This window comes from Pan troglodytes, chromosome 3, assembly GCF_028858775.2.
Source record: "Pan troglodytes isolate AG18354 chromosome 3, NHGRI_mPanTro3-v2.0_pri, whole genome shotgun sequence".
NCBI classification, from domain to species: Eukaryota; Metazoa; Chordata; class Mammalia; order Primates; family Hominidae; genus Pan; species Pan troglodytes.
Window position 1 is genome coordinate 76,895,914 of NC_072401.2, and position 23,167 is coordinate 76,919,080.

Below are 23,167 nucleotides of genomic sequence, written 5' to 3' on the forward strand. Positions count from 1 at the left end.
TGACAGTACAAGGAGTCAACTCTCCCGTGGGAGCAATTGTTCAAAGTAGAATTTGCCACCTCAAGGAAGTTAGAGTGATACGGGTAACAATAATAACAGGAATATGAGCTGGCCCGACACAGAGCTCACTATGTGTGAGGCTCCATGCTGACAGCTTTACATGTATGACTCTTTAAATCCTCCAACAACCTTACAAAGGAAGTGCTATTATTGTCCTCATTTTTCAGATGAGAAAACTGAAGTAGAGAGAGGTAAAATAACTTGCCTAACATTATCCAGCTAGTAAATGGTGGAACCAGACTCCTATCAAGGCTGCCTGTCCTCAGAGCCAATGCCAAAATCTCAACTCTGTCATCCTTCTCAATATGAGTGAATAAAAAAGCTGTGATGAGGTGTGCTGGTGAGGGCTTACTCACCTTTGAATGGGGCTGCCACATCTGTTATCCACAGTGGAGCATTCAAATCAATGCCTCAGTGAAGTGGCAGATTGTCCCATGTCATAGGTGTTTGGGTCACTGGGAACATCCGCTCCTTCAATGTCAGGGTCGGCTGGCATTCTGACTTCATCAGGCCTACCTGTGGCTATAGTTCATCCAGCCTAGTATTTCTAGTTTGGGCTGCTGCTCCCCTTCCTCTCCACCAGAATTTTTACTATTTCAGGAGGAGGTGAATCCCTGTGAGGTAGATTTCTGATTTTGGAGATGATACTTGTGATTAAAGAGAAAGCTTCGTAGGAGGAGAGCCAGAATTTTCCATGACTTTAAAAGAGGAAATAATTTTCCGCTTCACTCTGGAAGACAAGGGAAATGCCTCCCCTAACAATTCCCTTTATCAAAGTAACATTTCACCTGCCAGGTAGGTATTACTTCATTTGAATACAATAGCAGCCTTCAGCAGCAGTAGCCAAAATTTACTCCTATCGCTTTCTTTTCACAAAGCCTTCAAATCTGTACACGAATAGAATCTTAGAAACAACCAATTTTTTTTAATATACTTTAAGTTTTAGGGTACATGTACACAACATGCAGGTTAGTTACATATGTATACATGTGCCATGTTGGTGTGCTGCCCCCATTAACTCGTCATTTAACATTAGGTATATCTCCTAATGCTATCCCTCCCCCCTCTCCCCACCCCACAACAGGCCCCAGTGCGTGATGTTCCCCTTCCTGTGTCCATGTGTTCTCATTGTTCAATTCCCACCTATGAGTGAGAACATGTGGTGTTTGGTTTTTTGTCCTTGCGATAGTTTGCTGAGAATGATGGTTTCCAGCTTCATCCATGTCCCTACAAAGAACATGAACTCATCCTTTTTTATGGCTGCGTAGTATTCCATGGTGTATATGTGCCACATTTTCTTAATCCAGTCTATCATTGTTGGACATTTGGGTTGGTTCCAAGTCTTTGCTGTTGTGAGTAGTGCCGCAATAAACATTCGTGTGCATGTGTCTTTATAGCAGCATGATTTATAATCCTTTGGGTATATACCCAGTAATGGGATGGCTGGGTCAAATGGTATTTCTACTTCTGGATCCCTGAGGAATCGCCACACCGACTTCCACAATGGTTGAACTAGTTTACCGTCCCACCAACAGTGTGTAAAAGTGTTCCTATTTCTCCACATCCTCTCTAGCACCTGTTGTTTCCTGACTTTTTAATGATAACCATTCTAACTGGTGTGAGATGGTATCTCATTGTGGTTTTGATTTGCATTTCTCTGATGGTCAGTGATGATGAGCATTTTTTCATGTGTCTGTTGGCTACATAAATGTCTTCTTTTGAGAAGCGTCTGTTCATATCCTTCACCTACTTTTTGATGGGGTTGTTTTTTTCTTATAAATTTGTTTGAGTTCATTGTAGATTCTGGATATTAGCCCTTGGTCAGATGAGTAGATTGCAAAAATTTTCTCCCATTCTGTAGGTTGCCTGTTCACTCTAGTGGTAGTTGCTTTTGCTGTGCAGAAGCTCTTTAGTTTAATAAGATCCCATTTGTCAATTTTGGCTTTTGTTGCCATTGCTTTTTGTGTTTTAGACATGAAGTCCTTGTCCATGCCTATGTCCTGAATGGTATTGCCTAGGTTTTCTTCTAGGGTTTTTATGGTTTTAGGTCTAACATTTAAGTCTTTAATCCATCTTGAATTAATTTTTGTATAAGGTGTAAGGAAGGGATCCAGTTTCACTTTCTACATATGGCTAGCCAGTTTTCCCAGCACCGTTTATTAAATAGGGAATCATTTCCCCATTTCTTGTTTTTGTCAGGTTTGTCAAAGATCAGATAGTTGCAGATATGCGGCATTATTTCTGAGGGCTCTGTTCTGTTCCATTGGTCTATATCTCTGTTTTGGTACCAGTACCGTGCTGTTTTGGTGACTGTAGCCTTGTAGTATAGTTTGAAGTCAGGTAGTATGATGCCTCCAGCTTTGTTCTTTTGGCTTAGGATTGACTTGGCAATGCGGGCTCTTTTTTGGTTCCATATGAACTTTAAAGTAGTTTTTTCCAATTCTGTGAAGAAAGTCATTGGTAGCTTGATGGGGATGACATTGAATCCATAAATTACCTTGGGCAGTATGGCCATTTTCATGATATTGATTCTTCCTACCCATGAGCATGGACTGTTCTTCCATTTGTTTGTATCCTCTTTTATTTCATTGAGCAGTGGTTTGTAGTTCTCCTTGAAGAGGTCCTTCACGTCCCTTGTAAGTTGGATTCCTAGGTATTTTATTCTCTTTGAAGCAATTGTGAATGGGAGTTCACTCATGATTTGGCTCTCTGTTTGTGTTATTGGTGTATAAGAATGCTTGTGATTTTTGCACATTGATTTTGTATTCTGAGACTTTGCTGAAGTTGCTTATCAGCTGAAGGAGATTTTGGGCTGAGACGATGGGGTTTTCTAGATATACAATCATGTCATCTGCAAACAGGGACAATTTGACTTCCTCTTTTCCTAATTGAATGCCCTTTATTTCCTTCTCCTTCCTGATTGCCCTGGCCAGAACTTCCAACACTATGTTGAATAGGAGTCGTGAGAGAGGGCATCCCTGTCTTGTGCCAGTTTTCAAAGGGAATGCTTCCAGTTTTTGCCCATTCAGTATGATATTGGCTGTGGGTTTGTCACAGATAGCTCTTACTATTTTGAGATACATCCCATCAATACCTAATTTATTGAGAGTTTTTAGCATGAAGGGTGGTTGAATTTTGTCAAAGGACTTTTCTGCATCTATTGAGATAATCATGTGGTTTTTGTTGTTGGTTCTGTTTATATGCTGGATTACATTTATTGATTTGCCTATGATGAAGCAGCCTTGCATCCAATGGATGAAGCCCACTTGATCATGGTGGATAAGCTTTTTGATGTGCTGCTGGATTCGGTTTGCCAGTATTTTATTGGGGATTTTTGCATCGATGTTCATCAGGGATATTGGTCTAAAATTCTCTTTTTTTGTTGTGTCCCTGCCAGGCTTTGGTATCAGGATGATGCTGGCCTCATAAAATGAGTTAGGGAGGATTCCCTCTTTTTCTGTTGATTGGAATAGTTTCAGAAGGAATGGTACCAGCTCCTCCTTGTACCTCTGGTAGAATTCAACTGTGAATCCATCTGGTCCTGGACTTTTTTTGGTTGGTAAGCTATTAATTATTGCCTCAACTTCAGAGCCTGTTATTGGTCTATTCAGAGATTCAACTTCTTCCTGGTTTAGTCTTGGGAGAGTGTATGTGTCGAGGAATTTATCCATTTCTCCTAGATTTTCTAGTTTATTTGCATAGAGTTGTTTATAGTATTCTCTGATGGTAGTTTGTATTTCTATGGGATCGGTAGTGATATCCCCTTTATCATTTTTTATTGTGTCTATTTGATTCTTCTCTCTTTTCTTCTTTATTAGTCTTGCTAGCGGTCTATCAATTTTGTTGATCTTTTCAAAAAACCAGCTCCTGTATTCATTGATTTTTTTTGAAGGGTTTTTTGTGTCTCTATTTCCTTCAGTTCTGCTCTGATCTTAGTTATTTCTTGCCTTCTGCTAGCTTTTGAATGTGTTTGCTCTTGCTTCTCTAGTTCTTTTAATTGTGATGTTAGGGTGTCAATTTTAGATCTTTCCTGCTTTCTCTTATGGGCATTTAGTGCTATAAATTTCCCTCTACACACTGCTTTGAATGTGTCCCAGAGATTCCGGTATGGTGTGTCTTTGTTCTCATTGGTTTCAAAGAACATCTTTATTTCTGCCTTCATTTCGTTGTGTACCCAGTAGTCATTCAGGAGCAGGTTGTTCAGTTTCCATGTAGTTGAGCAGTTTTGGGTGAGTTTCTTAATCCTGAGTTCTAGTTTGATTGCACTGTGGTCTGAGAGACAGTTTGTTATAATTTCTGTTCTTTTACATTTGCTGAGGAGTGTTCTACTTCCAACTATGTGGTCAATTTTGGAATAGGTGTGGTGTGGTGCTGAAAAGAATGTATATTCTGTTGATTTGGGGTGGAGAGTTCTGTAGGTGTCTATTAGGTCTGCTTGGTGCAGAGCTGAGTGCAATTCTTGGATATCCTTGTTAATTTTCTGTCTTGTTGATCTGTCTAATGTTGACAGTGGGGTGTTAAAGTCTCCCACTATTATTGTGTGGGAGTCTAAGTCTCTTTGTAGGTCTCTAAGTACTTGCTTTATGAATCTGGGTGCTCCTGTATTGGGTGCATATATATTTAGGATAGTTAGCTCTTCTTGTTGCATTGATCCCTTTACCATTATATAATGGCCTTCTTTGTCTCTTTTGATCTTTGTTGCTTTAAAGTCTGTTGTTTCCGTGACTAGGATTGCAACCCTTGCCTTTTTTTGTTTTCCATTTGCTTGGTAGATCTTCCTCCATCCCTTTATTTTGAGCCTATGTGTGTCTCTGCACGTGAGATGGGTTTCCTGAATACAGCACACTGATGGGTCTTGACTCTTTGTCCGATTTGCCAGTCTGTGCCTTTTAATTGCAGCATTTAGCCCATTTGCATTTAAGGTTAGTATTGTTATATGTGAATTTGATCCTGTCATTATGATGTTAGCTGGTTATTTTGCTTGTTAATTGATGCAGTTTCTTCCTAGCCTCGATGGTCTTTACAATTTGGCATGTTTTTGCAGTGGCTGTTACTGGTTATTCCTTTCCATGTTCAGTGCTTCCTTCAGGAGCTCTTTTAGGGCAGGCCTGCTGGTGACAAAATCTCTCAGCATTTGCTTGTCTGTAAAGGATTTTATTTCTCCTTCACTTATGAAGCTTAGTTTGGCTGGATATGAAATTCTGGGTTGAAAATTCTTTTCTTTAAGAATGTTGAATATTGGCCCCCACTCTCTTCTGGCTTGTAGAGTTTCTGCCGAGAGATCTGCTGTTAGTCTGATGGGCTTCCCTTTGTGGGTAACCTGACCTTTCTCTCTGGCTGCCCTGAACATTTTTTCCTTCATTTCAACTTTGGTGAATCTGACAATTATGTGTCTTGGAGTTGCTCTTCTCAAGGAGTATCTTTGTGGCATTCTCTGTATTTCCTGAATCTGAATGTTGGCCTGCCTTGCTAGATTGGGGAAGTTCTCCTGGATAATATCTTGCAGAGTGTTTTCCAACTTGTTTCCATTCTCCCCGTCACTTTCAGGTACACCAGTCAGACGTAGATTTGGTCTTTTCACATAGTCCCATATTTCTTGGAGGCTTTGTTCATTTCTTTTTATTCTTTTTTCTCTAATCTTCTCTTCTCGCTTCATTTCATTCATTTCATCTTCCATCACTGATACCCTTTCTTCCAGTTGATCGAATCGGCTGCTGAGGCTTGTGCATTCGTCATGTAGTTCTCGTGCCATGGTTTTCAGCTCCATCAGGTCCTTTAAGGACTTCTCTGCATTGGTTATTCTAGTTAGCCATTCGTCTAATTTTTTTTTCAAGGTTTTTACCTTCTTTGCCATGGGTTCAAACTTCCTCCTTTTGCTCGGAGTAGTTTGATCTTCTGAAGCCTTCTTCTCTCAGCTCGTCAAAGTCATTCTCCATCCAGCTTTGTTCTGTTGCTGGTGAGGAGCTGGGTTCCTTTGGAGGAGGAGAGGCGCTCTGATTTTTAGAGTTTCTGGTTTTTCTGCTCTAGTTTTTCCCCATCTCTGTGGATTTATCTACCTTTGGTCTTTGATGATAGTGACGTACAGATGGGTTTTTGGTGTGGATGTCCTTTCTGTTTGTTAGTTTTCCTTCTAACAGTCAGGACCCTCAGCTGTAGGTCTTTTGGAGTTTGCTGGAGTTCCACTCCAGACCCTGTTTGCCTTGGTATCAGCGGCAGAGGCTGCAGAACAGCGGATATTGGTGAGCAGTAAATGTTGCTGCCTGATCGTTCCTCTGGAAGTTTCGTCTCAGAGGAGTACCCGGCCGTGTGAGGTGTCAGTCTGCCCCTACTGGGGGATGCCTCCCAGTTAGGCTACTCGGGGGTCAGGGACCCACTTGAGGAGGCAGTCTGTCCGTTCTCATATCTCCAGCTGCATGCTGGGAGAACCACTACTCTCTTCAAAGCTGTCAGACAGGGACATTTAAGTCTGCAGAGGACTCTGCTGCCTTTTGTTTGGCTACTCTCTGCCCCCAGGGGTGGAGTCTACAGAGGCAGGCAGGCCTCCTTGAGCTGCAGTGGGCTTTACCCAGTTCCAGCTTCCAGGCAGCTTTGTTTACCTACTCAAGCCTCAGCAATGGTGGGTGCCCCTCCCCGAGCCTCGCTGCCACCTTGCAGTTTTATCTCAGGCTGCTGTGCTAGCAATGAGTGAGGCTCCGTGGGCATAGGACCCTCCGAGCCATGCACAGGATATAATCTCCTGGTGTGCTGTTTGCTAAGACTGTTGGAAAAGTGCAGTATTAGGGTGGGAGTGACCCGATTTTCCAGGTGCTGTCTGTCACCCCTTTCTTTGACTAGGAAAGGGAATTCCCTGACCCCTTGCACTTCCCGGGTGAGGCGATGCCTCGCCCTGCTTTGGCTCACACTGGGTACGCTGCACCCACTGTCCGGCATCCACTTTCCGACACTCCCCAGTGAGATGAGCCCGGTACCTCAGTTGGAAACGCAGAAATCACCTGTCTTCTGCGTCGCTCACACTGGGAGCTCTAGGCTGGGGTTGTTCCTATTCAGCCATCTTGGCTCCACGCCCCAATTGTTTTCTTTTATACTCCTTGAGATTTTTATCCTCTTTAAACATTTTTATAAGTGAAAAAAATGCAACTATATTGAAGAAAACTGCCCATTTTCAAAAAACTAACAGTGATTTTCATTTTTGCGTGTTGTCTTCCAGTTCAGCCTCACACTATTAATGTTTTCCATAATGGTCCTTGCAGGTCATCTTAGGCAGTAGAGGCTAGGTTTTGCTCCAGTTAACATAATCCCCAAATCTCAGGGGCTAAACACAACTCAAATTCATATCTCACTCCCTCTGCATCACTGCCTCAGGTTTGCAGAAGGCTTTCCTTATCATAGTCACTCCTCCTCAGGCCCAAGGGGTCAGACCTCATCAGGACACACACTTCCACAATCACTGAGGCAGAGGAAGGAGAAACAGCAAATTACAAACAGCCTCTTAAGAGTCCTGCCTGGAAGTAACACCCATCACCCCAGCTTCCTTTCCACCAGCCAACACAAATCACATGGCCAAGCCAACTTCCACGGACTGAACTGTTCATCTACTGTGTGCCTGGAAGAACAAGAGATGGAATGTTTGAGAAGGGCCCTTATGAGTTCCATAAGTATATTCTATTCTGTCATGAACTCTAATTTCCTAAACCATTTTCCTACCAATGGATATTTGGGCCAAGAGCAATGATTTATATTTATGTATGATTTAAAAACATGTTGTTAAAAATTATTCAATGATACTTACTAAAGCACAGTAAGGAAGACTTTATTCAGAACCATAAAGGTAGCTATACAGACCACCACAATAGGGTCTTGCAGTCAGGAAAAAGATTGAGCTCAACTCCAAACACATCATAAGCAAGTGGGAATTTATAGCCAAGGAAGAGTGTGGGAGTCAGTGGATGGAAAATTACTAAGGGGAGACATCACGGGTGAGGGAGAGTCTGGCTAAACCCACCTAACAGGATTCTTGCCAAAGACAGGCCAGGGTGATTGGACATCACCTGGGGAATGGTGGAGGGTGAGAAACCTAATCAGATGTCAAGGATGATCAGATATTGAGGACAGCGGTTCTTGCTAAACTGATGTAGCAGAATTCTTTGCCAAAACTGGATTTTACAAGGAAGTGAACATATGGGCCTAGCAGAGGATTCAGAAGCCTAACTGGCGTTTGGCCAAGCAGAGAATCTTTGTCATATATTTGAATGTGTTTTATGGCCCCATCCCCAGGTAATATTTGGCTGCCCCCACATGAGATCCCTTGAGCACAACACACACATATACATACATGCACACACACAAGCACCCAGACACACACACAGTTGACTGCCGATCCCCACACCAACAGCATCCCCCTCATACCTGTCCAATTCTGTCTTGCAGTGATAGAAGTATAAATCAGAGATTTTTGTCACACCCACTTCCCTGTGGCTAGGTTCTTGACAACCTCTGTGTAATCTTCCCTTCTTGCAGTAAAGAATTCATAATAGTATCTGTCTTCCATGTCAGCCAACCACGGCTACATAAATGCTGAACACACATACATGCATGCACACACACACCCGTATACCCGATCACCTATTTGCCCCATGGCCACAGATTGGAAGACCAGATATAAACAAAGCCCAGCCATGAAACAGAACCAAGTATGCCTGCATGTTCTGACTTGCTCCCATTTGAACTCAAGGTGTCATTTTAAGTACCTTATCTCCTCCCTGATGCAGCCTCTGACTTTGTGCCTTTTAGTAAGAATATCTTTTGTGCACAGCATTTAAAATGTCAAACAACAATGCTCTCTGCGTAGTTGAGCAACAGCAACCTATAGTGTTAGCCCTAGCACAGTGCCTGGCACACAGTAGCCCCGGTCTAAATGAGAGCAGAGATGACTTTAGAAATGGAATGAGCAAACATTGATGGCTGTGATTCCCCTGCAAGGGTGGTGGCATTTCCCAGCCATGAAATGGCCTCTATTAATACAGGCCAAAGGACTGTTGTGGCTTTTGAATTGAATTATTATGTGTTGCCAGCCTTCCAGATGATAAAATAAAATGTTAGTAGGATGCTAGAGCCATCTTCCCTGTAGTTGTAGAATTAAATTTAACAAAAATATTAATAACTGAGAGGACCCCGGCTGAAGTTATATTGGAACTGGGAAACAAGTCAACACTGATGGGAATGACATAGGGAGGGGAAAAAGGAAGAGACAGAATTGTGCAGAGCAGGGCATGAGACACAGGCTCCAGAGCCCAGAGGGTAGACAAAGGGTCTCACAAGCTCAGGCATGGCTCAGAAAACACTGGTACCACCAGACCCAAACCAGCAAACAGGGCAATGGGGAGAGATTCCAAAAGGAATCAGCACCAGCTGTAGTCTCATGAGGAAATATGTGCATTTGTGGTCTTATCAGGAGTACAGAGAACTGGACCACTTCTCCCATGGAAGGAACACCAGGACTGGCAGGAACTGAGAGACATTACAGGACATTTGGGACTGCCTAGATTCCAATTCTCAGACTGCCATTTGTTTACTGTATTCCTTTGGCAAGTTATGCTTGAGTTTCCTCATCTGTAAAATGGGATTAATATTAGTACCTACTTCATGGGGATGTTGTGAAAATTAAGCAAAATAACATGTATAGAGTTACTTAGGGACAACAAGGACTGCCATGTAGTAAGTGATTTGAAAATGTAAGATCTAGGAGGGGTTCTCGGGTCCCAGAGGCAAAATGGGATTTAGGGCAAGGTCCCAGAACTAGAGGCAAGCTGGGGTTCCATGTGGAAGCTGGCCAACCCCAGGGTAGAGAACCAGAAGTAAGAGTGACACCATGGTAGAAAGATCAAGAATGTGCAGCAACATGCCCTTGAGGTTGTTTAAAGATGCAGATGATGGACAATATGGTTGAACCTAGAAGACATTATGCTAACTGAAGTAAGCCAAAAATAAAAGGACAAATATTGTATGATTCTACTTATATGAAGCATCTCCAGTAGTCAAATTCATAGAGACAGAAAGTAAAATGGATGGTGTTTGCCAGGTCCTGGAGGGAAGGAAGAGTGTGGTTACAGTTTAATGGGTCAAGAATTCAGCCTTGCAAAATAAAAGGAGTTCCAGAGATGGATGGTGGTGTTGGCTGCACAATGTGAATGTTGTTAATGCCACTGAACTGTACACTTAAAATGGCTACAATGGTAAATTTTATGTTATACAAATGAGCTTTACACAATTTTTTTTAAAAACAAAGGAAGTCTGTATAAAGTTTATACTTTAGTTAAGAAAATGTATCAATATTGGTTCACTAATAGTAAAAAAAAGTACCAGACTTATGTAAGATGTCGATAATAAGAGAAACTGGCTTCAGATAGCAATAAATTATATAAGAAATCTTTATACTATTGTCACTTTTTTTATAAATCTAAAACTGTCCTACCAAATAAATGAAGTATTTTTTAAAAACTAGATGCAGAAGATGGGAAGAACCAGATAAAGAGCTGCTTGGTTGAGTAAGAGCTCCCTTGGTTGAGTAAGCGATGGTTGAGATTTGGGGAGAGATTGTTATGAGCCTGAAAACAGAGATTAAAAAGGTGATGTGGAAGGTAATGTGGGAAGGAGGAAAGGGATTTAAAGAATCCGAGGAATCACAAGATTGACCACAGCAACAGATGAGCAGATGACCGTGGGCACTGCCTGGGAAAGGACTCAGGTCATCAAGTGACCTGTGCTTACATTGATCTACTTTGCACATGCACAGGAGAATGTCATAAAAAACACACGTATAATCAGTTGAGAGTATTTCAAATTCCAGATATGGAAGATTACTAAACATGCATCCTTGGTATGTTTCCTTAAAGCACAACAAAATCCTGGCAATTATGAACAAAAAGAATGGTGCAGGGCATGAGGCATGGGCCCATCACCAGATGGCCTGGTGTGTCTCCATAAATGAGGGCACTTCAACATGTCAAGACTGGGCTGTCAAGGGTTGATCCTATAAATCAGATGTTGTTTTCATAGGATCGTGCCATTTTTAATTCTTGTCCCAAGAAAGTCTTTATCAATCAGATCCAAGTTTAGCACATTTTTAGCACCCGTGAAGTCTGTATTTGGCATGTTTACCCATGTTGTTTGAATTACAATAACTGGTAGCATTATTAGCATAAAGTACTATTTGCAGACGCCAGAGTCAAGTTTTTTGAGTAATAAATAATAGAAAAAAGACTACAACCATGATCTTCCTATTATGACTATGAAAGAATGAATTGTGAGCTCCTAGGCTCCTTCTGTAACAACTGTCAAGCCAAATGAAACCAAGTCATGGCAGGTTTTGGTCACATGTATGGTACTGAGCTGTTTTCCTAAAGGCCAGACCCAGCCAGGCTTGCTGGCTACAGCAGGAGGTGCTAGAGGAGGCATGGAACATCAGAAGTGGGCAACGCACAGCCTCCATGGGTGCTCTGCTCCACACCCTCTGGGAGCTGAAATGTCAGCAATATTGGCGTCATTTTGAATACTGCACAGTGCTGTGGAAATTGGGCATGCACAGATTCTGACCAATAAACATGAGAAGAATAAGGAAGTTACGGGACACCACTCTGTGGGTAGAATGAACACTAGCATGGCAGGGGCAGAATAAAAGAAGCATGTGCTCAGCTGCTGGGGGAAATGGGCATTGGTTAGGGGTGCCAGAGGAACTGAGGGCTCTGGGCTGAGGCTGGAAACCAGTAAATAGGCATGAAGTGAGGAATCAAAGAAATCCAATAATATGCCATGAAAGATGTCACTCTTAGGCCCATCATTTTTTGCAGGGGGGCTTTTATAGTCTACCTAATTTATTGGGGTGTTTTCAATATGGCTCCTAGAAAAGGAAATATGTGCAACAGAATGCAGAAATAACACGAAATCTGATATTTTCCAGCCTGGCCTCCACCTATCATGATGGTTATGGCATGTAGACGGTGTTCAATAAATGTTGTCTGAGTGAATGATCATTATGAAATAGATGGCAACAGCACTGTGTGTGTGTGTGTGTGTGTGTGTTTGTGTTTTGTTTTATTCACTTAGTCACCACCATACATTGTGCCTTTCAGATTAGGAATCATGTAATTAATGTCATTTCTGCGAGGCTTTTTCCATTGCAAGATGGGATCTGAACTGATACCATTGTCTAAATTACTCACTAAATTAACATAGTGTTATTTTATCTCAGATGCTTATCTTAGAGCATCCAATTTTATGCTGGCTCACCCTTAGGAGTACTCAAGTGAGGGCTGGACAACAAACTGCACTTGATGGGTGTTTGAGACCAAAAGATTCAAGGATCGCTTCTGAGTCCGTGTATATGTGTGTGTGTGTGTGTCCCTCACATTTCACAAGCTCAATATTACTTTGGCAATCTGAGGTGGATTGTAGTAGTTGACTATATTGTCTTGACATTGCAAACCCACTTTGTTTACCTTGAACCATTAATTCAGTGAAATCAAAATTCAAGACACTTAGCCTGCAACTCCTAGAATGTTCCTGGAAACATGGATGGAGATTACTTCAGTGCTGACAGGGCCGTTGGAAAAGACATTGGTTTTGGGAATATGTGAACCCCCTTTTGGTATAGTAAAATATCCTTTTCCTATTTTGGAAAAGTTGGACCTGTTGGCTAAAGCAATTAGCAGTTACTACTGATGACTTAACACTGGATTGGATTCAACCTGTGATATATGCATCTTTACCCTTCTGCCAAGCTGCTGTGCCTCCAACCAGCCCAGAACTTAAGCAACTAACAATAGGCAGAAATATTCCTGACCTAGTTTTTGTATCTTTACATGATGCATAGATAAAAATAATTTCTCTGTACTAATTAGCTTTAAAATCTTGGAACACATCCACTTGAAGGCTTTCCATTTCTAAAATTGGTGCCCAGAACATTGCTAAGTGGCCTGCTTCAGGAAAAGATGTGTTGGTCTTAATTAATCCATCATTGAGCTTTTCAATGGAAATAATTGAATACAATCTTTATATTATTCTTTTCCCCAATTAATGACAAGAGAAAAATGTAATTTGGCAAGGACAAATGTATGACTAGTCCTTCATTCTCATGTGTAATTTTTCTTAGGCACCTCTTGATTTTCAGGTATTTGATTAACTATTCAGATAATGACACAATATGGAACTTTTAATGTTGCGCAGCCATTGCTTCTTGTCCAACTTATGAAACCAAAAGGCAACATTTTATCCTCCCCTCACCTCTGTTTTTACCAATAGTGTATCTTTTGGAGTGTGAAACTGAGGCTGAGAGAAAGATGTAGGCTGTTGCTCAACAAATTTACAGAAGAGACTCCTGTCTCAAAGGAGCTATTTTTCCCCATTCCTGAGGAAAAATAAATAATCATGGCTAGAAAAGGGGAATTTGAGTTCATTTGATGGAGAGACTTTTGCAGACAGTTGAGTGTGTAACTGTACCTTATATACTCATATTTGAAGTAGTTCAATTTAAGATAAGGAACGGGGCAGGGTGGTTAGATTTAAAAACAAAACATCAAGTTAAAAATATTTTCTTTACAGACATTGGTACTCTCAGAAAGATACATTGCCTTTTCGAACCCGACTCCAAGATATGGGAAAGAGAAGACAGTCCAAGGACCTTACAGCAAATTCTTAATGCAAAAGAATGAAGTATATGTGAACATTTTTAAAGCAGTAGGGTGAGTGACCCCAGGACTCTCACTTCTCCAACCTTACATTGCATCAGGAGAAAACAACAGAGAGAAAGATTTTATTTTTTTGACCCTAAATGGTCCCCATAGTAATCTCACTAATAATTGATCAGGGCATTCTGAAAATAAGTTGCAAACTTGGGAAGATACAGTTTTTTTCAATAGAGGATAATTAAAATGCCTTCATAGAAATGGAGTACTTCTGGAGACTTCGACTTGGTAAAACTTGTGTTTGTTTAGTAATTCTTGATTTAAACAAAGCCAGGTTTATGTGTGTTGCGCTGGGGGAGGAGAAATAAGGAAACCAATGAGCTTATATACAAGTAAGTCACTTTTGTGTGGATTTGTGAGGCCTTGGCCCTTCTTTCTATTCCCTCTCCTTTTGGGATCTCATCCAAGCTAAAAACTTCAGCTGTGTCATCCACAGAGATAATTAATTTGGAAAAGAAAGATTCACAATGACCATGATAGTAAAATATTGGATAAGCTGTCTTGGGAAAAAGGGATTCGACTTCATTTCAAAGAAAGTCAGATTCCATCATCTGGGAGAGCCAGTCTGGGGCTAAGGCAGGTTTCCTACTGCTGATTAAAGCAGACGGACAGGGAGGCAAGAAGTTACAACTTTCGTCTACTTTCTTAGCCTGTTTCAGTCATGCTGCCCCCCCAAACTATTTTCATCATAGCATTAACACAATGCTCATTTTAACATATTATTTCAAAAAGAAAAAAATAGGAAGACAATCATATTTTGAGAATGTGGCCAAGGAGAATGACCTCTGCCACCCCATTCCCAGCCCAGCTATGCTTCTTCTTAAATGTGCTACCTTCAGGAGAAAATACTACAACCTACAGACGACATTTATAGGGAAGACTATTTCAACTCAATAAAGGGTATCATTTTTTGTTAAAGCTATCTGGCAGCAAAGTTGATGGCCTCAAGAGTTTGTAAGGTACCAGGAGTAAAATGTGTTCAGGTTGAAGGCCCAACTAACAGACTTTCTGGGAAGGAGATTTCTGCTTTGAGTTGGAGCTTCTGTGAGGTACCCTCTGAAGCTGCTTAGAACAGAGAGCTCCCTTCAGTGCCAAATCTGCATTTGCAACCTTGACCTACTTCCTGGAATCAGAGAGCCATAGAATTGGCTGGGACCTCAAAGCTTGTCTTGTCCAACCCATATGCAGGGAGATTAAAGAATTACCATGGCCACCTTTAAGCTCCAGTCACATTCCTTCAAAAGTCTTAGGTGAGAATCATCCCCACTCCACCAGTAATTTCCATCAGTGGAACCACTATCCTCTCAATTCAGAGGTGCAGGGACTCAACATCTTCTCTTCTCTTTGCCTGTCACAAGCAGTCGCCAACGTGGGGTCAGTTCTTTCACAATGTCATTCCAAGCCTCCCTTTTCCATTCCTATCGTCACCACTGTAGTATTGCCTTCAGACTGTCTATAACTGCCTTCTGCTTATCCCAGATTCCAGTCTCACCACTTCTAAGCCATGACTGTCACCAGCTATTACCATCTACACAGAATCTGCAGGCTGAAAGTAACCTAAGAGCTCATCTTGCCCTCCTTCCTGTCTTGTGCATGAACTCTTACTAAAACGTTACCTCTGTCATCAGTATTTTCTCACCCATAAGTCGTCAGTGGCATCTCTTGCTAATAAGATATAAAGTTCTTATTCCATTGCTTTGCATTCATGCCTCCCCTCCCATCCTCTGCCAAGTCTGGCCACACCTCACTGTTTCAGCTGCTCAACATCAACCAGGGAGGCTGGTTTTCCCACTATTCCACGAACACCCTGACATTTCTCCTTTCAACTTACAAATGACAGCTAATCAACTCAAGCTAGCTTTTAAAAAGCGGATTAAAATAAACAGCTTATATGAAATAAAAGGCCAGAGATAGGTCTGGTTTCCTCAATCTTTGTCCTCAGGAGTCTGCCTCTGTCTTGGCTCTGCCTCTCTCAGTGTTGGCCTTATTCTTAGTTCATCCCTCTCTGGGTAGTAGCAAAATGGCCACCAGTAGCTTCGGGATTACATCCTTTGAACAAGCAGCCCCCCAAAAAGGAGAACTTCCCTTTCCCATGGTTCCAGCAAAAGTCTCAAGATCATGTCTCAGACTCATCTGGATTATGGGCCATGCTGAGCCCTCACCGTGGCCAGATGGACAGAGTGCTTTGGTGAGCAAGGTAAAGTTCTGAATCACGGGAGCTGAGGGTAAAGGGTAAAGAAAATCAATATGCCAGAAACAAAAGAAGTGGGAGTGGAGACTGCAGTCATTCTCTGTGCCCAGAATGATCTGCCAACCCTCCTCAGCCTCTCCTGCAAGGTCCCGCTCAGGTCCCACTTCCCCCAGGAGGCCATTTTGTGGCCAGACTACTCACAATGACCATGAACTCCTACGATACTCACTTCCTGGAGCATTCCTAGTCTCTAAAATTAGGCGCTAAGGTCCTTAAAGGCAGAGACCACATCTTACACATCTTTGCATCTTTGTTTTCCTCATAGCAACTGGAACTGTACTTTGCATAGTTGATGTATAATAAATTTTTGTTGTTGTGAGTGACTTTTGGTACTATTAGCACGTGTGTGTGTGTGTGTGTGTGTTGTGTGTGTGTGTGTGTCAGAGAAAGAAATGAGGTGCGTGGAAAAGAAGATGTGCTTTGGCCAGGCACGGTGGCTCACGCCTGTAATCCCAACACTTTGGGAGGCTGAGACAGGCGGATCACCTGAGGTTGGGAGTTTGAGACCAGCCTGACCAACGTGGAGAAACCCCATCTGTACTAAAAAATACAAGATTAGCTGGGCATGGTGGTGTATGCCTATAATCCTAGCTACTTGGGAGGCTGAGGCAGGAGAATCACTTGAACCCGGGAGGCGGAGGTTGTGGTGAGCCAAGATCGCACCATTGCACTCCAGCCTGGGCAACAAGAGCGAAACTCTGTCTCAGAAAAAAAAAAAAAAAAAGAAGAAGATGTGCCTCTCTGCAGAAACATCAGCAGGCAGCCCATGGGCCTGGTGGCCGCATGACTAATACCAGTAATTGGCCATCTTGGTAGCCAGAGTTGAGGCCTCAGGTGAGGAGGTTTTGCATCCTTACCTGTTGGGCAGTAAAATCATGAAATTATAAGGTACTGGATGTGGGTTATTTTGTCACTCTAACCTCACTTTCAGCAGGAAGGGACAAACATAAATAGGCCAAAAGGTAAGCTGGGGGAAAGAATGAAGATAATGGGGTGAGAGGGACATTTTTAGGGGAAAATAGGAACATAAATTCAGAGAAAAAATTAAGACCGTGGACAAGGTGACAAAACTTACTTATTTTCAGTAAAAATGAAGCCTATTTTCTCTCACATTGTTCACTTACAGCCTAATTTTACCTGTTTTCTTCTGTATAGGTGATTCAAGTGTGTGTGTGTGTGTGTCTGTGTGTGTGTGTGTCTGTGTGTGTGTGTGTGTTTCAATTTGGAGTCTCTCTCTTCCTCCCTGCCTCCCTCCCTCATATACTGTCAGTGTTCTGTGATCCAGTGACCCTTTCCTCAGTAACTAGTTCCATATGTTTATTCACATCTATTTGCAAAACAACTTTAAGAAAATTATTTTAGCTAAGGCCGTGTCATCTTGTTTTTGCATTCCTCTTAAATGAGCGGAATTCATTTGGCATGGTTTAAACATTTTAGAGGAGGAGGAATGTGCCTGTGTTGTATCTGAAGCAAGAGCTTGTGTCATATAAAGTTGATCTAAAGAAGATGTTCTGGATATTTGGGGGTTAACTTTGGGCCCCATTGAAAGAGAATGGCTTGCATTCTTGAAGAGTCTCTAACAAAAGGAAACCATGGGTCATTTAATAATACAGCCCAGATGAGATTTAGGAATCATGTACACGGGGTTCTCAGACTTTAATATGCTTAAGAATCACCTGGGGTTCTTGTTCAACAGATAGATTCCTGGGCCTTATCCCCAGAGATTCTGATTTTGTACATTTGCAATGGAGCCCAAGTAAGCACCCTAGGTGATTCTGGGTAGAGCAGCCCATACATCCCTCTTTGAGGAGCACTGACCCAGCCCAACCTCCTATTATCAAGCAGAAAGAAACTGCAGCCAATACTTGCAAAGTGACCTGTTGAACATCACACAGCCATTACAGATTGAGACTAGAACCGAAGCCTCTTGACACCCTGTCCAGAGCTTTGCCTGTCTGCCTGTCTTGTAAGAGGCATCATAGCATAGTGGTTAAACATATGGACTCAAGAGTCAGACTCTCTGGATTCAAATGCCAACGTGACCACCTCTGAACCATGAGACACTCTGCAAATTACTTTTCCTCTCTAAGCCTTAGTTTCTTAATCAGTGAGGTAGGTGTAATAATACCAATTGTCAAGAGTTATTGGGAGGATTACACATGATAATACACATAAAGCACTCTGCATAATGCCTAATACATAATGAGTTCAGGTTAATGTTTAAATGCGATTATCAGTGATTATCAGCTTATTGTTCTCATTTATGGTAAATTATCTCCATGTTTGAAACGTATTTACCTGTAGAGCTTTCCAAAAAGTGTAAGAGCCATTTGAGATGGAATGGCAAGGCATCTCTGGGGAACAGGAGAGGTGTACAGAAACACCTGTCCTCTGCTCTAGCCACACGTTTCCTCCCGTATTTCTGGCCATGGGTGGCTGATGTGGGACTCAACTACTCCCAAGTTAGAGTCGCTCCTCCGAGAGCTGTTCCTTTCTCCTTGTGCTTATGGTGGCTGTGAGATCTGTAGACATGGGGATGTTGGATCTGACGGTAAGCCGATGAACGTCACTTGTTGAGGGTGGGGGTGAAACCGTAATGAAAGGCCAGTCATGACAACATAAAAAATGTCACCATGTTATGGAATGTTACTGCTGAAAGGAACGTCAGAAAACATCTTGTCCGGCACTCTCCCCTCCTCCATTAATAAGTGAGGAAAGTACCTGATTTGAGACAGAGCTGGGATAAGAGCCCAGTTAATTCTTTCCTTCCCAGAAATAAACAAACACATGGAGCCTGCCTTATAGTATTAACAAAAGGGCCTCACAACTCAGTCAGATTTTAATATGTAAGCACAAGTTCATAACTTTGCAATAAAGACTGGAATCAAATGTTTACACATGAGTGTATTTTCTAACTGGACTTAAAGTGTCTTTGTTTTTGCTTCCCACCTTGGGGAATAAGAATAACCCTGCTTAATCTAAAGGAACAATTTTGATACAATAAGAGAAAATGAACGTTTTTTCCTTTGTGTCTGACTTTATTTCTCCTGTACAAAGAACTTGTGTTCCAAGAAGTGCCTGGAGATGGCAGTTGGGATCATAATCACATTTACTGTTCAATTACACAAGGAGCCCGTATGTTAGGGTTAATGACACTCTCTTAAAAACAGCAACGACCAGCCCATTAATAAAGAGCAGCCCTTGCTGAGTCCCGCTTGAGGTGGTTAACTTAGATTTATATTAACAAATGAAAAATGTAAGTATAACCTCGGTCTGCTGTAAACACATACCTCTATCAGCGTTAGTTTTTCATCTAAACCTGGGGTGCCTGGCCCAGCACTTAGAGCTAAATGTTGAAGTCTTGCCTCTCTGGACAAAATCAAACAAGGGTTTAATCAAAGAAGTCAGGCACAAGGGGAGTACTTTTTCTGACATCTCCACGAGTAACCTCCCTCTCTTTTTCTCTGGTTGTGGGACCTGGTGTGCATCTGCCATTGTGAGGCCACAGAAGAGACAGGAACAAAGCCTTGTAAACGCACTTGGTGAGTGATGGCTATTGGAGCCGGTTAGTATGTTGGCCTCCGCCTTTGTGAGGGGTCACCCGGGATTTGTGAAAGTCCATAAACTGCCACGTCAGGAAGAACCACTGCTATTCGCAGCAACTGATAGCTGGCAGCAGCTGCCAACATTTTTTTTTAACTCAGGCCACATACCGCTCCTATCCCGCTGATTCTTTAAATGCTCCCCTCAGAGTGGCAGATGGTGACAGTTCTCCAGATGTTGCAGCTTTCATGTTCATCTGATGTTTATACAGTGTGCCAGGGTTATTTATTAAATAGAAGCACATACCCAGCACTTGCAGACCCAGGTGCATGCTTTGTAGACTGTCTGGCAGAACAGCTCTGCAGGGCTCAGATGGAAATACTGCAACCAGACTGCGTTCTTTTTTTTTTCCAACCCTTATGTTTACAACCCCACTCCTTCTGCATGTCAGCAACATTTGCATTTGAAGCCCAGGGTGGTTTCTGGAATTGTGGGGTGTCTCTGATCCCCTTGCCCTCCTCTCTTGTGTGCCTTCAGCCTCCCAAGCCACATGAGTTCCCCAAAGCATTGAAGACCTGAGTTATGAAGGCATGTTTCATTCTGACCACAAATCGAATTTTGCCAGGATTTCAGCAACTCCAGCCCTGCTGTCTCATCCCTGTTTTCTTTTCCCCTGCTGCTCACCCGGGGCAGCTCCCACCATACTGCAGAGGCTTGGGGGCCCAGGACTGGAAGATCCTTATCTGGTGGACATCTGTGCTGTTGCCTGCCGGGCACCCAGCCCTCCTTCTGAGAATCCTTCATGGGCAGCTACTCTTCCTCTTCCTCCACTTGATGTTAATGGGGACTGTCTTCTATAGTGCTTCACCTTTTTGCCCACAGGACTGGGCCATTTGGCTTTCTTGTCTAGGACTTTACTAACGGAATGGAAGGAAGAGCATTCCTTCTTAATCATGAAGCTGGGAAGAGGTGCTCATGAGAGCAGCTGGCAGCCATGTTTTTATACTGCAAGGAAGCCACCGATCTGCAGGAGAATTAAACTGAGCCTTAGAGAGAAGAGACAAGAGACAGAAAGGGCCTGGTGGGTTCCAAGTCCTCGTTGCACTGTCCCAGGACCCTGGTGGCCACCTGCCCTTCCCTCAGCCTGGTTACGTGAGCCAATACATTTTCCTCTTTTCCTTAAGATAATTTAAGCTGGATTTCTGTCACTTGCCATCAAAAGCCCTAGCTCACATAGTCCCCTTGACCTCTGTCATGAAGCCACCTTGCTTTCCTCTGGTTCCTCAGCCACCGCTCCCCTTCCAGGCTCCAAGGGGAAGGAGGTTTGCCTTCTAAGTATGATGGGGAGGCAGGTAGGATGTAGGGGAGACGGCTGCTGCTCCAGGGATGACCATTCTGTGAGCTCCAGCAGTAGTCTTGGGCTTCTTCCAGATTCAGAGCTCTGGCCGTGGAGAAATTCATTCCAAGGCTCCTCGTGTTGCATCTCAGAGACCTCAAGCTGGGAGGGAGAGTGGGACCCCCATAGCTTTCTCTTCACCGACAAATCTGAAGTCCCACAGTGAAGCCTCCATGGTGTTGCTGACCACAGCAATAGGTATCTCAGCCTACTGTGGGACACTAGGTTAATGTAAGGGATTATCTTCTGTCCTTAGGAAGTATTCCCACAGCCAAGTAGCTGCCTTTCCTTCAATTAGAGCATGCTAACTTGGGCACACAATGGATATTTTTCTCAGCCCCAAATCATTATTACTGACCACTGTCTTTGTCCCAAAGTCATCATGGAAAAGCTATTTTCTTTTATTTCTCTGTGTATAAATGCATTATTTTTTCTGTTCCACATTGCTGAGGTAGAATCTGCTGCTGGGGTCTTTTTATGAATGTCCTATCAGGTTATGTTAACACAAAGCCAATTTTCAGAGGTATTTAGAGTAAGGCTAAGAGCAGAGGCTCTGGTGTTCAACTGCTTGGTTGGACTTCTAGATCTGTTACTTACCAGTGGTGTTCCCTGAAACAAACCACTTAACCCCTCTATGCCTCAGTTCCCACGCATGAAAACTGACGCTAGGCACAGCACCTATTTTATAGAGCCATTGTGAGAAGTTAAATGTTACAGAAGACATGAAGGGCTTACCATAGGGTCTACCACATTAGTACTCATTTAATAAATGTTAGCAATAATAATCATTGTTTCACATGGAGGCTGTGAGATCTGTTTCTTATATTATAGTCTTTCTGTTTCTTCTGGGAAATGGGACTCAGCAAAATTAGTAACAAGAAGACCAAAGGTGTGCTGGAAGAGAAAGGTGCTGGGATGACCTCTTGCTCTTAGCACTGAACAGAAAACAGTTCTGAAAACCCACTGCCCTAAGCTCTCCTTTCCAATGCAAGTATAAAGGGAGCATCCTGGAACCCCAGCTGCCCACTGTGGACAGCTGAGCCCCTGTCTGCTCTCTATTTCCTCCTAAACAGGGCTGCCCTTGTGGGAGAGAGGACAAAGGTGAAGCTTGAAGGTGGGAGGAAAGTAGCCGCCAGATGGAGTGAGGAAAGTCTCAATAATGGGGTACTGTGTGGGAGACGGCTTGACGTCAGGAGCAGGAGGGGTGGGTGGAGGTTCTCTTTTATGGATCAAAAGGCCAGGGAGGAAAAGCAACAGATGAAAGAGGAGTGTGTACTCGTGCAGATAGGAGCCACTTCTTGAGGGAGGACAGAGCCTCTTCCATGTCTCTTTTATGGCCTGGAAGAATCCCTCCTCTTCCCACTTTTTAGTCAGATGTGTATATCTGCAAAACCGCCAGCTCTTTGAGCTAATGTTTGTGCTAAAGGACATGATTAGATCCTGGACTTAATTTATGCATTTCTTTGATTCTGATGCAGCTGTGTAAGCCATGGTTATTTTATTTACTTTTCTCTGGACTCACCCTTTATGATTTTTCCTAGACTGCTTGTTCCTTTCTCTTGCTGCTTTTCTGAGCTTTTGATCTGTTTGCCCATGTGGATTAGGTGGCGGAATATGAAATTCCTGCTTTTCAGCCATTTTTGACCTACCAAAACAGCAATTTCATTTGGCCCAACTGAATATTTTCAAATTAAGATTACAACTGTGAATTCCCAAGGGAGCTGGATTGTAGCCACCCGCCCGACTTCCTCACCTTCCAGTGGCATTCCATCTTTGGAACTGAGTGCCTGTAATCTTCTATCATCTTCCTCGCCTTCCACAGATTTGAGAAAGATGGGAAGATGAGGCTAAAGACATACTTGATAGAAGAATACAGGCACTCAGACTGGCCTGGTATGGGGCCTGCTTCCCACCCATCAAGCCCGGTCCTCCACAGGCAGGTGAGAGACCAAAGACTTGGGGACAACCTGCCACTGAAGAGGAGGTTGTGGTGACAGAAAGCAAGTTAACTGTCAAGAATGGAAAATGGATGTGGGAGCAGCTCGTGCTTAGATGGCAGCCCTCTATGCCAGGCACTGCTCCCAGTGCTGCCTGTGAATGTCACAGCAACCCCATGCCATGAGTACTTGGAATGTCCCCATCTGCCATGAGGGAGCAGAGGCACAGAAAGGTAAGGCA

At 42.9% G+C, this 23,167-nt stretch overlaps 1 protein-coding gene across 2 annotated transcripts in view; it reads left to right on the top strand.

Annotated features, from left to right (window-relative positions):
- Positions 1–23,167, top strand: part of SCFD2 (sec1 family domain containing 2) — a 503,171-nt gene that overhangs the window by 399,917 nt on the left and 80,087 nt on the right. The window contains exon 6 of one of the 2 annotated variants that reach the window (XM_063809641.1): positions 13,657–14,713. The exons of the other annotated variant lie outside the window; for it this stretch is intronic. Coding sequence (XP_063665711.1) covers positions 13,657–13,766 — 110 coding nt within the window. The 3' untranslated portion in view covers positions 13,767–14,713. Of the gene's footprint in view, positions 1–13,656; positions 14,714–23,167 lie in introns of those variants that run through there. 2 annotated transcript variants of the gene reach the window in all.